Source organism: Otolemur garnettii, unplaced genomic scaffold (assembly GCF_000181295.1).
Source record: "Otolemur garnettii isolate 467f Iridium unplaced genomic scaffold, OtoGar3 scaffold00019, whole genome shotgun sequence".
In the NCBI taxonomy this organism is placed as follows: domain Eukaryota; kingdom Metazoa; phylum Chordata; class Mammalia; order Primates; family Galagidae; genus Otolemur; species Otolemur garnettii.
Genome location: NW_003852414.1, coordinates 10,258,743 through 10,275,002, shown reverse-complemented (window position 1 = coordinate 10,275,002; position 16,260 = coordinate 10,258,743). Strand labels below are relative to the sequence as shown.

At 43.4% G+C, this 16,260-nt stretch overlaps 1 protein-coding gene across 9 annotated transcripts in view; it reads left to right on the top strand.

Moving 5' to 3' along the window:
* The window catches only part of KIAA1217 (KIAA1217 ortholog), a 328,697-nt gene that overhangs the window by 207,161 nt on the left and 105,276 nt on the right, over positions 1-16,260 (top strand). For all 9 annotated transcript variants that reach the window (XR_002772475.1, XM_023511441.1, XM_023511443.1 and 6 more), the window contains exons 4-5: positions 5,250-5,448; positions 9,835-9,928. Coding sequence is in view for 8 of the 9 variants with exons in the window: in XM_023511441.1 (XP_023367209.1) it covers positions 5,250-5,448; positions 9,835-9,928 (293 nt within the window). In the remaining variant the exon portion in view is untranslated. The remainder of the gene's footprint in view (positions 1-5,249; positions 5,449-9,834; positions 9,929-16,260) is intronic.

Genomic DNA, 16,260 nt, shown 5'->3' with positions numbered 1-16,260 from the left:
GCAGGCACCTGTAGTCCCAGCTACTTCGGAGGCAGAGGCAGGAGAATTGCTTGAGCCCAGGAGTTGGAGGTTGCTGTGAGCTGTGATGCCACCACGCTCTACCCAGGGTGACAGCTTGAGGCTCCATCTCAGAAAAAAAAAAGAAATACACGTGGATGGATTTGGACACATAGCAGGCGTCCAGTAAATGCATTTCCCTCGTCTCCATTGCTTTGTTTGTGATGCAGAGTCCCCAGGATGTCCCCTGTGAGTCTGGACCCACCAGTAGTAACCCAGAGCGGGGGAGCCCTTGCCAGGGCCTGCAGAATCTCTAGAAGCCACATGGGTTTTAGTTCATCACCTGGGCCAGTAAAATGCCATCATACATTAAGAGAGTTTTTTCTGAGTTTAAGCATTTCTAAATACCTTTCCTGGACTGAGAGTGCAGACCGTGTAAAAGTCAGGCACAGAGAGACCATTCTCTGTTTGCAGAGGCATCCTCCCCATCCTCTCTGAGTTTTCACGTTCTGTGACTGGACTTGTGTACCCAGCTGGCAACTGCACCAGCCAGATCCTGAGGTAACTGGCGGCTAGGCCCAATTTTTTTTTTTTTTATTCTTCCTACTCCAGGGCCTACAAATTCTATTTCAAGCCCACGCACGTAGAGAATGTGCAGATGTGGGGATGAAAACCAGGCCCTTTGGGAGAGTGAGGCTGTGATAGTTAACTGTTGGGAGGCCACAAGTGGCCCGTCTTCAGTGGCCTCGCCCCGGTATGGTTGGGGCCCAGACCTCAAGCGTGGTTTTTGCCTTTTGCTATAACATTAGCAACCACACGGGACAGTCGCCACCCCTCCTGTTTGGGACAGTCAACGTCGCATGATCTGTGGTCGCTCAGGCTCTAAAGGTTTTCCCTGCGTTCTGAGGAACATGTAACAGCAGAGATTCTGGACAACTAGCTTCCTTAAGAAACTGAGGGTCAAAAATGGGCCCAGTGGAGAGGAGACGCAGGGCTACTTTGACAAAAAGACTATTCCGGTCACAGAAACAGCTGCTTCAGAATGTATTTCTAAAGTGTATATAAACCAGGGGTGAGGTGACCAGATGGTTTACATCATATGGCAAAAGCTATTATAGCGTGGTAGTCCTCACAAAATGAGACATTCCTTTTGGATGACTAATAAATCATTTATTCATTCATTCAACAAATATTGATTGAGAATCTCCTAGGGAATAGGTACATCATAGGTATTAATGATACAATGGCAAAGAGAACAGAAAAACATTAAAGGGCCAGGCGTAGGCTGGTGGATTACCTGAGCTCACAGGTTCAAGACCAGCCTAAGCCAGAACAAGACCTCGTCTCTAAAAATAGCCAGGCATTGTGGTTGGCACCTATTGTCCCAGCTGTTGGCACCTATAGTCCCAGCTATTTGGGAGGCTGAGGCAAGAGAATTGCTTAAGCCCAGGAGTTTGAGGTTGTTGTGAGCTATGACGCCATAGCACTCTACCAAGGGTGACAAAGCGAGATTCTGTCTCAAAAAAAAGAAAAAGAAAAACACACTGAGATCCCAGCGTGACACATCCTGTACCTTCAATGAATCCCCAACAATAAAAAAAAAAAAAAGAAAAACATTAAAATATATATCCCTGAGCTAGCAAGAGAAACTGGTAATGGACAAAATCAATAATTAAAGTGTGACTTATAAATTATAGTGGGAAATGGTAAAGAATAGAAATAAAACAAGGATGGAGACTGAAATTCTAGATAAGTGGCCAGGGAAGGTCTGCCTGAGAAGCTCGTTTTAATAGAACCAGCTGGTTTCAATGGGTACAGACCTACATTGAAAGTCCCCCAGATTTTCAAAAAATGTTTTTCCATTATCTCTTGGTTTCTGGCACGGCTATTGAGAAAGCTAATGCTTTTCTGTTACCTGATGTCACTTTTTTACTCCCTCTAAAAGCTTTTAGGACCTTCTGTTTTTCCTGTCTTCTAGAATGTTCAGTGACAAGCTTGAGTGTGTTCAGCATTTCATGAACCTTTTCAGTCTGCAATCTCATGTCCTTCAGTTTAGGGGATGGGGTGAAAGCACATTCTTCATTCTTACAATGTTTGGGAGGGGAACTTCTCTGTTTTTCCCTGATCCCTTTTACTCAGATCTCCATTGCTAGGGGGCCATTGTCATTCTGTATTTTTCTTATTTCTCTCCTCTCTCTCTCTTCCTATCCCTCAGTCTTTTTGCTCCCCTTTTTGCAATTTCATCAACTTTTTCTTCTTCAGTGAAATTTTTAATTCTGCTCTCAGGGTTCCCAGAACTGGCCCTTATGCTCCAGACATTCCCCCTTCCCCGGGCTGTTTCTGAGTTTCTGTTGCCTGTTCCTTTGGGTGTTTTTGTTCATGCTAGAAGCTTTTGTAAAATGTCTGAGAATCCTTGGGAGTCTGTTAAGGGGCAAGCAAGGCACAGTCGTACTAACTGGAAGCTTTTATATGTGGTTGGGCTGCTTCCCTGTGGGGGTGGCCGGACGGAACCCAAACATCACCCTCAAAAATCTGTTGGTCTGTTCTCATAGGCTAGTCAGCTTTCTTCCAGGGGACCTCCAGTGTCCTGGCCGAGGGGGCAACCCCTTCACTTGCACTCTGTCTGAGGGCACCTCACCCTGCTCCCCTTGGCCTAGTCAGCCCTAGATGCTAGGAGGGCGGAGTCGGAGAGAGAGAGACATGGACATTTTGCTGCATCTCTTAAAAAATGAAAGTTCAATCTAGCCTTATGCCTCCTGCTAACTCTGCATTCCTACCTTCAGAAAGATCTGGTGCCTCATTTCCTGAGCTTCCCTGCCCCTGAATGTTTTCCTGTTGATTTATTTTGGACACAAGGTCTCCCTCTGTCACCCGGGCTAGAGTGCAGTGGCATCATCATAGCTCACTGCAACCTCAAACTCCTGGACTCAAGTGATCCTCCTTCCTCAGCCTCCTGAGTAGCTGGGACTACAGGTGCCTGCCACCACACCTAGCTTATTTTAGAGACAAGGTGTCGCCCTTGCTCAGGCTGAGTGTATATTTTATGTTGAATTCTTCCCTCAAAGACTTAGGTGTCTGCTTCCTCTCCTCTGTTATTGCTTCCTTTTTCATTCCTTTAATTCTTTGATGTATGCTCTTTATTCCTTATGGTCATTCTAATGGAATTTCTGGAGGAAGTAGAGATAAATTTATTACACAAACTGCCATATTTAACCAGAAGTCTGTCTTTCTTTCTTTCTCTTTTTCTGGCTTTTCTTTTCCTTTCTTTTCTTTTCTTCTTCTTCTTTTTTTTTTTTTAATAATTCGCTTTTTAATTAGAGCATGTGTAAATGACAGAACACCACACCTTATGCAGATGGCAGCCACAGAATATGCGTCAAATTCATTTTGCCCAAGGAAGGGAGAGAGGGAGGATGCAGAGGGGCTCGTGAGCTGGTGGCCCTGCTCTCTTGGTCATACAGACAACAGGGTCACCTACTGTCTCCTCCCCTACCCTCTTTTTTAATACAGAGGCTCACCCTGTTGCCCTTGGATTGATTCTGTGGTGTCATAGCTTACAGCAACCTCATACTCTTGAGCTCAAGAAAACCCTTTGCCTCAGCCTCCTGAGTAACTGGGACTACAAGCACTGCCATCACACCTGGCTAATTTTTCTATTTTTAGTAGCAAAGGGGTCTCACTTTGCTCAGGCTGGTCTCGAACTCCTCTAAGCACAGGCAGTCCACCTGCCTCAGCCTCCCTGAGTGCTAGGATTACAGGGGTGAACCACTGCACCCAGCTGAACCAGAAATTGTTCTATGGTCTTTTGAGTCTCTCTTGCCAAAGCCTACCCTAGGGTAGAGTCTCACAAAAAGTAAGATTCAAATTCGATATCAGGAGTGTAGTGTTCTGTTTCAGTTATCTGAGTAACAAGTGACCCTAAGCATAGTGACTACTATCATTTATTTGCTCATGATTATGCAACTGACCAGTGCTTGGAGTGGGCATCTTATTTCTGTTCCATGTGGCATCAGCTGGGCCTGGCTCACATGGAGCTGGGGAATCTGCCCTTGAGATGGTTCATCCCTATAACTGTTCAATGATTGGAAGAGTGGGTGCTTAGCTAGGACGGTCACTCAAGGCTTTGGCTCTTTAACATGTGACCTTCCCATGTGGATAGGTTAGACTTTTCGGAGCAGGTTTCTGCGAGGGAACATCCCAAGACTAAGGTGTCCAAGAAAACCGACTATAGCTCAAGCTCCAGCCATATACATCAGAGCTGGTGGGTTCAAATGGCCTGGCCTGGCCTGGCCTGCCAAACAACGACAACTACAGCCAAAAAAAATAGTCGGGCATTGTGGCGGGTGCCTGTAGTCCCAGCTACTTGGGATGCTGAGGCAAGAGAATCGCTTAAGCTGGGAGCTGGAGGTTGCTGTGAGCTGTGATGCTACAGCACTCTACCCAAGGTGACAGCTTGAGGCTCTGTCTCAAAAAAAAAAAAAAAACCAACTCCAATGTGCAAACCCATATTAAGGGTTCCTTTGGCGTCACACTCACTAATATCTCATTGGCAAAGCAAATCACGTGACCAAGTCCAGACTCAATGTGGGAAGGAACTGCCCTCCACTGGGGTGTGAGTACTTATTTTGGGGCCACATATCCCTTGGAACTCTAAACCTCTGTGATCCTATGCTTGGTAACTCATGCACTCCATTTAATTTCTAAAACACTGGGGGTGCCAGACTCTTTTCTTGTAGATGGTTTAATATGGTATAAACATTCAATAAAATTATGTATTAGGACCACAGAAATACTGTAGCATTTCCACTTCCATTGTTCCCCAATGGACTCCCTAAAGATTTAAGCTGTATAACTTACCTGTAGCTATAACAATTATGTTCCTAGTTAATGAAAAGACATGGACAAAAATCACCCTGTGGGGTCAGATTTCTAAATATACCTTCCAAGGGAATTAAGTATTGTCTTTTGCTCTTGGCTCCCCAGAACATAGCTTCTTTTCCTTTTGATTTTAAAATAGCTGAAAATTAGTCTCTCTTAACACCTGCCTAGACTTCAAAGGATAAAAGTGGGTGTTTAGATGAGAACCCAACCATGCATTCCTTGGAAATTCCAAACACAGGTCTCCTATTACCCGCTTCCCAGGCTTGTGAGGAGCGTTCCTGGGTGTGTGGTTGGAAGGAAGTGGTTCTGCTTGCCATGCCCATCTCGTGAGTCTCGATGGTGGCTGATCACTGGGTTCTCTCTGCACACAGGGGTTCTCTATCTCCAGTACGGAGATGAAACCAAGCAGCTCAGGATGCCGAACGAAATCACAAGTGCAGACACAATCCGTGCTCTCTTCGTAAGTGCCTTTCCGCAGCAGCTCACCATGAAAATGCTGGAGTCGCCCAGTGTTGCCATTTACATCAAAGATGAAAGCAGAAATGTCTATTATGAGCTAAATGATGTGAGGTAAGTCATTCTGGTTTGGGTCCACCATATGACAGGTAGAATTTTATATGGAGGAGAGGGGAGTGTGCTCACTGAACTGCTTCTATTCCAGAGGGATGTTTTGACCTCCATGTTGCTTTGCTAGAGTGTATCCCGAGTCCTAAGAATTCCTCTGTGTCCCAGTAGAGAAAGCCCAGCTGTTACCCTGATGGACAGGCTTATCTCGCTCACAGAAAAACTCACCCTCTGGTTTTCTATAATTTATTTACAAGGCGTAGTTTATAAAGATGGGGACAAACTTCTCCCACACAGATCTTTGACTGTTAGGCCTGAAAAGAACATCAGAAATAATTCGCTTTACCATTTTATGTAAGAGTCAGGGAAACTAAGGCCCAGAGAAGCAGTGGAGAGACTCAGTGAAGGCCGTAAGAGTTGAAAGCAGTGCTTCATACTGGAACGTTCCCTCTTCACTCTCAAGTATTCTTTCTAGACAGAGCCTGGCCAGTTTAGGTAATGATCCTACTGAGTCATTATTTATACCTAACCATTTAGAATAAAAGCAGTGGAACTTTTACTAGTACCCAGGAGAAAAGAGTGAGAAGAGTTCACTTTCCATTTGTTTCTTTTCTTTTCTTTTTTTTGAGACAAAGTCTCTCACTCTGTTACCCTGTGCAGAGTGCTGGGGCACCATAGCTCACAGCAACCTCAAACTCTTAGGTTCAAATGATCCTCTTGCTTCAGCCTCCCACGTAGCTAGAACTACAAGCACCTGACCCAACTCTCAGCTAATTTTTCTTTCTTTTTTTTTTTTTTTTTAGTAGAGATGGGATCTCACTCTTGCTCAGGCTGGTCTCAACCTCCTGAACTCAAGTGATCCACCCACCTCAGCCTCCCAGAGTGCTAGGACTACAAGCATGAGCCACCATGCCCAGCTTCCATTAGTTTCTTAAACAGTTCTTCTTTACCTGAGGATTTCACTTTCTGCAAGGCTTCCAGCTGAATTGCCCCTAACTTGAAGCTAAATGGACTCAAGCTATTGCGACTAGCATAGAAACAAAAGCATTTTTATTGGCGATTGTGGTGCTGTCTGTAGAACAGAAGGGACCTATTTGATCTGTCCTAGGAAACAACCTGTGAAACAGGACTTAAATCAACACACACGGCAGTTGCTAGTGTAGCCTCCAAACATTTCAGAACTCCAAAGGTTATTCAGTGACTAATCCAGCCCTTTCATTTTATAGAACCAGAATCCTAAATGCATAAAAATTAAAGAACTTATCCAAAAGCACACAGCCAACTCAGTACCAAACTCAGCTCCAAACCTAGCTGTGCACATTCTTGGTCAAGTCCATTTGTGGTCCTTTAAAATGTTCTCTCACCAAACCACTGGGCACAGCCCTTGGGGTTTTCTGCATCCCTGCCCCGTGGGCACAGCAAGCTGCCCTGTTTCTTCATTGTGGAATAAATGGGTACCACTTTTGTAAAATGTGCCTCCAGTGCCTAATAAATGTAAACCGATAAGTATCTAGCAATGATCACAAATGACATTTTTAGGCATGTGTCCAGGTGTATGAGTAATTTAGAGCTTTCAAAGTTTGACACATGCCCCAAGGTATAGTTGCTACATCTGTTGCACAACCTTCCTGCTCTTTAAAAACATGTTTAAATATTCATGGGTATCAGAAAATTCATGTTTGTTTTTGAAATAAATTATGAATCAAGCTGTCACCAGAGGAAAATTTTTTTTTTTTTTTTTGCATTTTACAAAGCATAAACTTGAAACGTGAAACAACCACAATGTATTTAAGGAGTGTGTTTGCAGTAATATAATCCCATGCAGTGTTTTTACATGGAGAGGCTGTTTAACAGCAATCGTCTTATATTTCTGCATCTGCAGTTAGGAGAAGCAAGAGACACGGTGCTGATCAGTAAGCGTGAAACTAAGCAGAGCCACACTTGATCATGGAGCTCAAGGCTGATGAGCTTATTATGAATAATTGGACCCCACTATCTTGCAGCCTGTGCAAGGATTTTTGTCTCACAATGAATCACTGTTTTTTCGAGCCTTTCCCAAGGCTCAAAGTATTTCTACTTTTGACTTCCTATCTGCCTTCTTTGGGACTGTTAAGAAGTATACACAAAGAGAAAAAAGGGAGATAGGACAAGGAGGGAAGGCCGGAGTCCCCCGCAGTGGAAGTCCAGTTGATCAAATAGGAAGGGTGTCCAACTTTTATTTTTTTCCTCCACTGTCTATTAGAAAAGTTGTCTTGGGCCACACATTAAATACACAAACACTAATGAAAGCTACTTAGCAAAAAAAAAAAAAAAGAAGAAGAAGAAGAAGAAGAAGAAAAAAGTTCATGCATACTTTCCAAGATATCCAACACCACAGTAAAGCAAAAAAATCCTCATAAAATCAGCCTATGGCCCATGGGCCATGGGTTGGACACCCCTACAAAGATTAATTCTTAATTTATGTGTTTATATTTGCAAAAATCATGATCTCCTTGATCCTTAAGCTGGGGCACTGACAGCCTTATTTTTTTTATGTCATTTGAAATGTGTAAGTGGACAGTCATTGATTTTTAACTCTGTCACTTGACTTTTCCCTTACTTCAGTTTAAATCTAGAAAAGGGGCCTAACCAATGTCCAAATGTAGAAAATGCTTTGATTTGGTCCTGGATATAGTGTTTATGCGAAATGAGCATGTGCATGTCCTTTTCAAAGAATTATCCTATTTCTTTACTTTTATGCATAAAATGCCTCAATTACATTTTTATTTGAATGATAGAAAAACTTCTCACCACTGGCATCACCACATAGCACAAAAATAAGTATTGGGTAGGTTTTAATGGAAGACAATGACTTTAATCTTCTAAATTCAGAGACACATTTCATTTCACATCCTTCAATATTTTTGCAGTGAAAGACTGTTTGCTAAACCCTTGGCTATTTCATCAGTGTCGGGTTCCTTGAATATCCTTTAGGGAAATGCTACTGAGTTCAGGCTGGAATACTGTGCTGTAAACGTTGCCAAGGTAAATGCAATCCAGGCCTTTGTTGTTAGTTCATCTCCAATAAACATGTTTCTAAAACATCCTAAAACAACCTCCTGGACTTTAAGTACCTTTAAAATGATAGTAATTTTTTTCATGGCTTCAGCGAGGTTTTCCATTTCTTCATAGCCTCACCTGTGACTTCTTCCTCTAGCCAAAGGGTGAGTTCCTGTGACAAATCCCCAGGTCTTTTACCTCCGTGAGTTTCCCCTTCCTATTAACCCAGTTCCTTTTAATAACAAGGGCTACGGGCTCCCCGCCACCCCCAAGCAGACTTCTAACAAGCTGCTTGAAATCCTGCAAGCTTGGGCTAGTCATCGCTTCAAAGCAATTACTGGCAGATATTTAAGAGAGAAACAAGACTAGTCTAAGAATCTTCCACTTCTTTTAAAACAAAAACACACCTAATACTCCCAGTGATTGGGCCAGCCCTCTAAATGAGGTTGCACCTGGAGGAAAGGAATTTTTCCCCCTGCGTACGTTTCTCCCAGCTCGCCAGCCACATCGAAAGGGTTCACACAGTGTAGATGGAGTTGAAAGGGCTGTGGGTGGCCCTTCTGCTGGTGAAAGCTGAACATGGAGGGAGAAGGACTTCATAGACAATTTTAAGGTAAACACTGAGCAACTGTGGGGCTCCTATCTTTGACTGCGGTATAACTCCTTGGCTTTAAGACCTGGGTTCAGAAGGAGAGAAGAATTTATCTGCTGTTATTCCTTCACAACCAGTAATTCAATTTGCATGTAGAAAATGTTTTTGTTTTTTTAAAATCCACTATGAAAAGGAAAAAAAAAGGCATGGTAAAGATACTCATTTTGATCTTTGTGGTCCTCTTTTTTCTTTCTTTCTGGATTGCAGATACATTTCCTTTCCCTGGCTGAAAGTGTTTGAAGGCCAAAAAACAGAAACAAAAAAAGCATTTTTCTTTTGTGTGTGCGTTCATTAGGTGAGCAGGAAGCCAGGTGTTTGGGAAAAGTAAACAATCAGATATTTAAATATTAACCAAATCTCTTTGAATGTATTGTAAATATTGGAGCTTTATTGTTTTTCAAAGCGTAAGCTTTCAGCTCTCGGCATCTTCAAAGTTAGCTCCTGCCGTCCGATATGGATGGGCGGAGGGCTACCCCGAAAATCTAAAACTTTCCTGAGGAATAAGAAAAGGAAGGAAAAGCTGCAGTTGTTTTTCTTCTTTTCCGTTGTTGTATTTGCCTGTTTTATGGTATAAGAACTTGTGGTTGGTTTCGGACAGATAACCGCTGGGTTGTCTGTGGAGGATCCTTAAGGGAAGGCAAAGGAATGGCCAAAGTCAGACTCCTTTCATCTGCCATTGTTATTGATGTTTTTGATTCCAGGAACATTCAAGACAGATCCCTCCTCAAAGTGTACAACAAAGATCCCGCGCATGCATTTAACCACACGCCTAAAACTGTGAATGGAGACATGAGGGTAAGTGTTTCTGTCCTATTTTAAATTTTATTCTGCAAGTCAAATCATTTCTTCCTCTTCTTGTATGTCCTTCTAATGTAATCAGACTCCATTTTCAACCAGGTTTGGGGTGGGGGGACGGTTCTCCATCTCACTCCATGGTACAAGAGTAAGATTTCCCAGTCACTTGGGGCAAAGGAATTGAAACAGGGCTGGACGCATCCTACCTCATCTCTAAACAGGGGGTTAATTATGTCCTCATGCCAAGGAAATTCTAAAAAATCTTCACACAAGAGTCCACGGTCTCTCATACATGAACTTACTCAGAAGATCTTTTGCATTTTTTTTCTCTTGTTAAAATAAAGCAAACATATAAACAAAAAAGTATACAATTAATTGCATGGGGAAATCTACTAATGTTATCACATTAGCAATTCCAAATTTCAAGCATTCTAATTCAATTTCTCACCTTCTCATTCTGAAGTTTTGCTATTGCTCTGTATTAAATACTATCAAATACATTCAAAGCATATAGGGATGTTTTGAAAGAAAATGAAAGGGACACTGAAAAGGTAGATTTTAAGGTCACCTGAACGCAGGTCCTCTAGAAAGGGATTGAGTTTCTAAAAATAATGCTACACTCCTCTGTAACAAAAATGGGAATTAAAAAAAAAAAGATTAGCTTCTCAGCTGTACACCCCCTACACACACACACGAATTTAGAAGATGCTGCACGTTTTTTCTCATCTTTTCTGTGGATTAGCACTTGGCTGAATGTTCAAGTTTAACTAGGAAAAAATAAAATAAAATAATAGGTTTTATTGGCAAAGAAACCCAGGCCCTGTCTGTCCTGAAGTTGTAGTCTTGTTGCTAAATAAGACCATCTCTGCTTCCTGACAGTAAGTATAAGCTTCTGATTGCTGCTGTAACAAATTACAATGAATTTAGTGGCTTATAACAACACAAAGTTATTATCTTATGGTTCTAGAGTCTGTAGACTATCATGAGTCTCAATGATCTGAAATAACGGGTCACTGATGGGCTGTATTCTCTTCTGGAGTCTTATAGAGAGAATCTGATTCCTTCTCTACCCCTCTCCCCACCTTCTAGAGGTCACCACATTTCTTAGGTTGTAGTTCTTTTCCTCTCTCTTCAAACCTAGCAAAATAGCATCCCTGTGACCCTGCTTCTGTGGTCATATAGCTAAGCTTCCCTCTTCTTCACTTCTAGAGACATTTGTGATTACAGTGGGCCTATCCAATACTTGAGAAAAATCCTTCTATCTTAAGGTCAGTGGATTAGCAATCTTTAATCTCCCTTTTCCTCATAACCCCTAAAGCACTCATGGGTTTAGGAGATTATAATGCAGGTCATCTCTGGATGACCACCACTCTGCCTTCCACACAGGATATGTGAGTTTAGGACCAAGGAAGAGGCCAGGAGGGCCACCTGGACATACCTGGAAGGATTTCTGTGTAATTCTGGACTAGACTAGCAGTGACAATGTTATGGGTTCTGAGCCTGCACTTTTGGAGGAAAGGCCTCTCTGGTATTCAATTGCTGCTTTTTCATGTCAGAAAGGTTTGAAGTGAGGGATGTGTTGCCATTTCAAAAGAAAAAACCATCTAGGATTTTCAGGCTCATTTACCTGATTATATTCTAAATGTAAACCAGCGGCTTGGCACCTGTAACTCAGCGGCTAGGGCACCAGCCACATACACCGGAGCTGGCAGGTTCGAATCCAGCCCGAGCCAGCCAGACAACGATGACAACTACGACCAAAAATAGCCAAGCATTGTGGCAGGTGCCTATAGTCCCAGCTACTTGGGAGGCTGAGGCAAGAGAATCGCTTAAGGCAAGAGTTTGAGATTGCTGTGAGCTGTGATGCCACTGCACTCTACCCAGGGTGACAGCTTGAGACTCTTGTCTCTAAATAAATAAATAAAATGTAAACTAGAGCTGCATGAAAACAGATTGTGTCATGCCAGTGATGAAGCAGGAACTAAATATCATGGCACCCTTTGCCTTTTATTACTTGATTATTCTTCTCAGGGGCATCCATGAGAGCCTTTGCTGCCTTACATGGCTTTATTTGTTGATGTGTCCCTCCTTTGGGCTGGAGTTCATGGTGTTGAGAATTCTCTTTCTTTCCATCACCTAAAGCCATCTCCACCCAGGTGTCCCAGAATCTGAGAATCTTGTTTATGGCTGGGAAGGCAACCTGCCTTCACTCTCAAACAGATGTGGAATCCAACATAAGGACCAGCTCTGGGGTTGAGAGGATTAAATATTCACCCTACAAACAAACCCGACCAGAATGCAGAACTTGCACTGCAGGTTTCAACAAAATCATTCTATTTTTGCTTTACGATGAGACCCTCAGAAGACCCCTCTTCTGAGCAGCCCACTTTAGACACCAGTTTTTCTGTTTGAGAAAATCAGCCATTGTCCCAGATAAGAGGACCACAAATGTTCACCCTCCAACCAACAGAAAAGCTTTTAAGTCTCAGCAAAGGCTGCTTAGAAATGAGAAATAGGAAATAGAAAGTGGTTTCAAAATCAAGTAGGTGTGATCAGAGCTGCCGTTTGCAACTTGGTCCCTATTCACAGATTCCAGATGCTAAAAGGCGTGGAATTCATTTGGCCTCCCCTTCCCGCTCTGGAGGTTGGAATGTTTTCCCCTTTCCCAATGAATGTGGCTGCATTGCCATTAGAGGACAGGAAATTTGGTTGATCTCTGCCTGGAGCCCAGCTGCACAACCCTGCTGCTTCTGGTAAAGAAGAGAAACAGGAACAGAGCAAGGATCAATTGTTACAGACTAAACCACACGGCATGATGGGCTGCGGGGAGCGCCAGCCTCCCGTATGTTTGCAATGTGAGCGTAGCCGGGAAGGAATTTGATGTTAACTACTCGGTCACTGCCACCTTACCCCTGGTGTCAAACCTCACTCCCCAGCCTCCAGAAACCACCTGGGGTAGACCTCCCCTCCACCCTGCACCGTGCACTTATTACCAAGAAGCACGTATCATGAAAAATGTTGGTTGGAACAGGCAGAGAAGTGGCAAAAACAGCCACACCAGAGCTCCGCACAGGCCTTAAACAATGAATTTAACATCTTGCCTTTGAAAGAAAAGAAAACATAAGACTCTGTATCTACAGCAGTCTGTCCTCCCAGAGTGGGCTGTGATGGCAGTGGTGTGAGCCTGGACCTCGGGGTGTACACGGAATTCAGCTGCGCATTTCTGTGGCTCATCTGTCTAGATGAGACTTTGTGCTTCTCGGCTGGAATTCAGCCTGATTCTTTTTTTTTGGTTGCAGTTTGGCTGGGGCCAGGTTTGAACCCGCCGCCCTTGGTATACGGGGCCAGCGCCCTCCTCACCGAGCCACAGGTGCCGCCGTCAGCCTGATTCTTTGCATATCTCCCTGGTCTAATTTCACGGCGTGGCTTTTGTTTCCCTGCATCAGATAGGAGCTTTGATTGTTCATTTCCTGAGGGACGGAGCTCCCCAGATGGGACAGGCCCTTTTGCAGAATTTATGTGCCTGCTCACAGGGTTTCTAATTCACAGATGTACAACTCAAAGAGGAGATGTTTCATTTGGGGGCTCTCAAAAGGGATGGCTTTTTTTTTTTTTTTTTTTTTTTTTTGTGCCAGTGCTTTGTTGAAGGAATTAGGCAGTTGTCCCGTTGAAGAGAGACTTCCTTTTCATCACCAAACCTGGTGGGTTTTTCCTCGCTTGGGGGTTTCTACACCTTCTTTTATACTTGAAGATCATGTCCCAACTGTTTCTGTTGTCATTTAATACTTGCCTCCACCTCTTCTTTAATCTCACTTAGATGCAGACACTTGCCTGATTTGCATTTTGAACATACTCGCTGAAACCATCGGTGTGCACTACACCCTGTGTCTCAGTCCCTTGCCTCCCTGCAAACACATCTCGGCCTCCTGCATTTACTAACTCTTTTCAATTGACCCTTAAATAGTTTTCAGTGTGGCTTTACCAGTTTGGGATTTGGCTTGCTTATTTTTAATTTGTCCTTTTTTTATCCAAAGTTTTGTACTTCTGATTTTTACCTCTCTGCTTATCAATGTGAATGACCCTTGGAACTATATCCTTTTTTTTTCTTTTTTTTTTTTGGCCAGGGCTGGGTTTGAACCCGCCACCTCCGGCATATGGGGCCAGCACCCTACCCTGTTGAGCCACAGGTGCCACCCGGAACTATATCCTTAGTTCTGCCATATCTAGAATTCAAGGCCCAAATGCCCCACTACTTTTTATTTTTTATTTTTTTAGGAGACAGAGTCTTGCTGTGTCACCCAGGCTGGAGTGCCATGGTGTGGTCATAGTTCACTGCAGCCTGAACTCCTGGGTTCATGTGTTTCAGCCTCACATACAGCTGGGACTACAACTGTGCACCACCAGACCTAGCTGATTTTTCTGTTTTTTGTAGAGACAGGGTCTCACTGTGTTGCCCAGGCTGGTCTTAAACTCCTGGCATCAAGCAATCCTCCTTGCCTCAGCCAAATGTCCAACTTCTTTTCTTTTTCTTTCTTTTTTCTTTTTTTAGAGACAGAGTCTTACTCTGTCACCCTCAGTAGAGTACCGTGGCATCACAGCTCACAGCAGCCTCTAGCTCTTGGGCTTAGGCACCCTACTAGCTGGGATTACAGGCACCCCCCACAACGCCCGGCTATTTTTTGTTGCAGTTTGGCCAGGGCCAGGTTTGAACCCGCCACCCTCAGTATATGGAGCCAGCACCCTACTCACTGAGCCACAGGCGCCACCCAAAATGTCCAACTTCTAATTGGCTGTCTGTCTTCATGCGGATATTCTTCCAGTGTTTCCAGTGTATCCTTCTGAAGAATTAGTTTCTAATCTTTTCCCTTCAAGTCTTTTTTTAAATTTCGGAATATTATGGGGGTACAGACATTTTGTTTATATAAGTTGCTTTTGTATCATTCAAGTCAAAGTTGCAAATGTGCCCATCACTCAGACAGCATGGGCGTGAATTTGTCTATCCCTTTCTCTCCCCTCCCACCTATTTGGGTTTGATGAGTGTTATTTCTATATGCACACATAGATGGTAATCAAATAGTTCCAATTTAATAGTGAGTATATGTGGTATTTGTTTGTCCATTCTTGTGATACTTCACTTAGAAGAATGGTCTCCGGTTCCATCTAGATTGTTACCAACAAAAGGCTCACGATTTTTCTGAATGGCTAAGTGGTACTCCACTCTTGATTATCTTTTGAAGGATAGAGGGGCTGTGCTGGTGTGTTTCGATGCATGCATGTGCACACACATGTTTGGGGCGTGTGGGAGGTGGTATTTCAAACATTGAAGTATCAATGATTCTCCTCTTACCTGATAGCTGTTCTTTAATGTGTCCAGCTAATCACCAGAGCTTGTCCCCTCCTCTCTGCTGGCCTCTTACAGATGCATGTTTGGGGCGTGTGGGAGGTGGTATTTCAAACATTGAAGTATCAATGATTCTCCTCTTACCTGATAGCTGTTCTTTAATGTGTCCAGCTAATCACCAGAGCTTGTCCCCTCCTCTCTGCTGGCCTCTTACAGATGACCCTTCCATTATTACAATTCCTAACTATTTGAGTGTTTATTAAGCACACACATGCATGAGTTTATTTAATCCTCAAGATAACATTTTTAAGGCAGGTATTGGTATAAACCGCCATATTTGTAGCTGATGAAACAACTGCAGATGTTAAGAAATATTCCCAAAGCGCCCAGCTAGAGCCTGAGAGAACTGAGATTTGAACTCAGGCATTGTGGCTGCAGATCCCAGACTCTGAGCTCCAGCTCTGTGGCAACAGCTACAGCCTTTATTACTTCTCTACTGAGCCACCTCCCAGTCTTTACTCCCCACGTCTCTTTCTCCAATCCCAAGTGTCTGAAATGCCCTCTCCCTCCCCATATGCCTGCCATCTAACATATTACAGGATAATTGTACCATTTCTTCAACAAACTGCAGGTATGAAGGAAAGGTAGGTGGAGGGAACCCTGTTAAAGTTCCTCAAGGGTCCACTCTACTATAACAACCAAATGCTGCGTGTGTGCGCCGTTCGCATCCAACATAGAACGCAGCAACTGTTAGAGACATCTTTAAGACTATCTGGGAAGTTTGAACATGTGTTAGGAATCAGAGGATATTAAGGGATAACTGGTAATTCTGTCGGGCATAATAATAGGTTGGTGGTTATGTTTTAAAAAAACAAAACATCCTAAAGTATATACAGGTTGAATGACACGATGAGTGGAATTTGCTTTAAAATCCTGCAGCGGCTCGGCGCCTGTGGCTCAGGTGGCTAAGGCGCCAGCCACATACACCTAA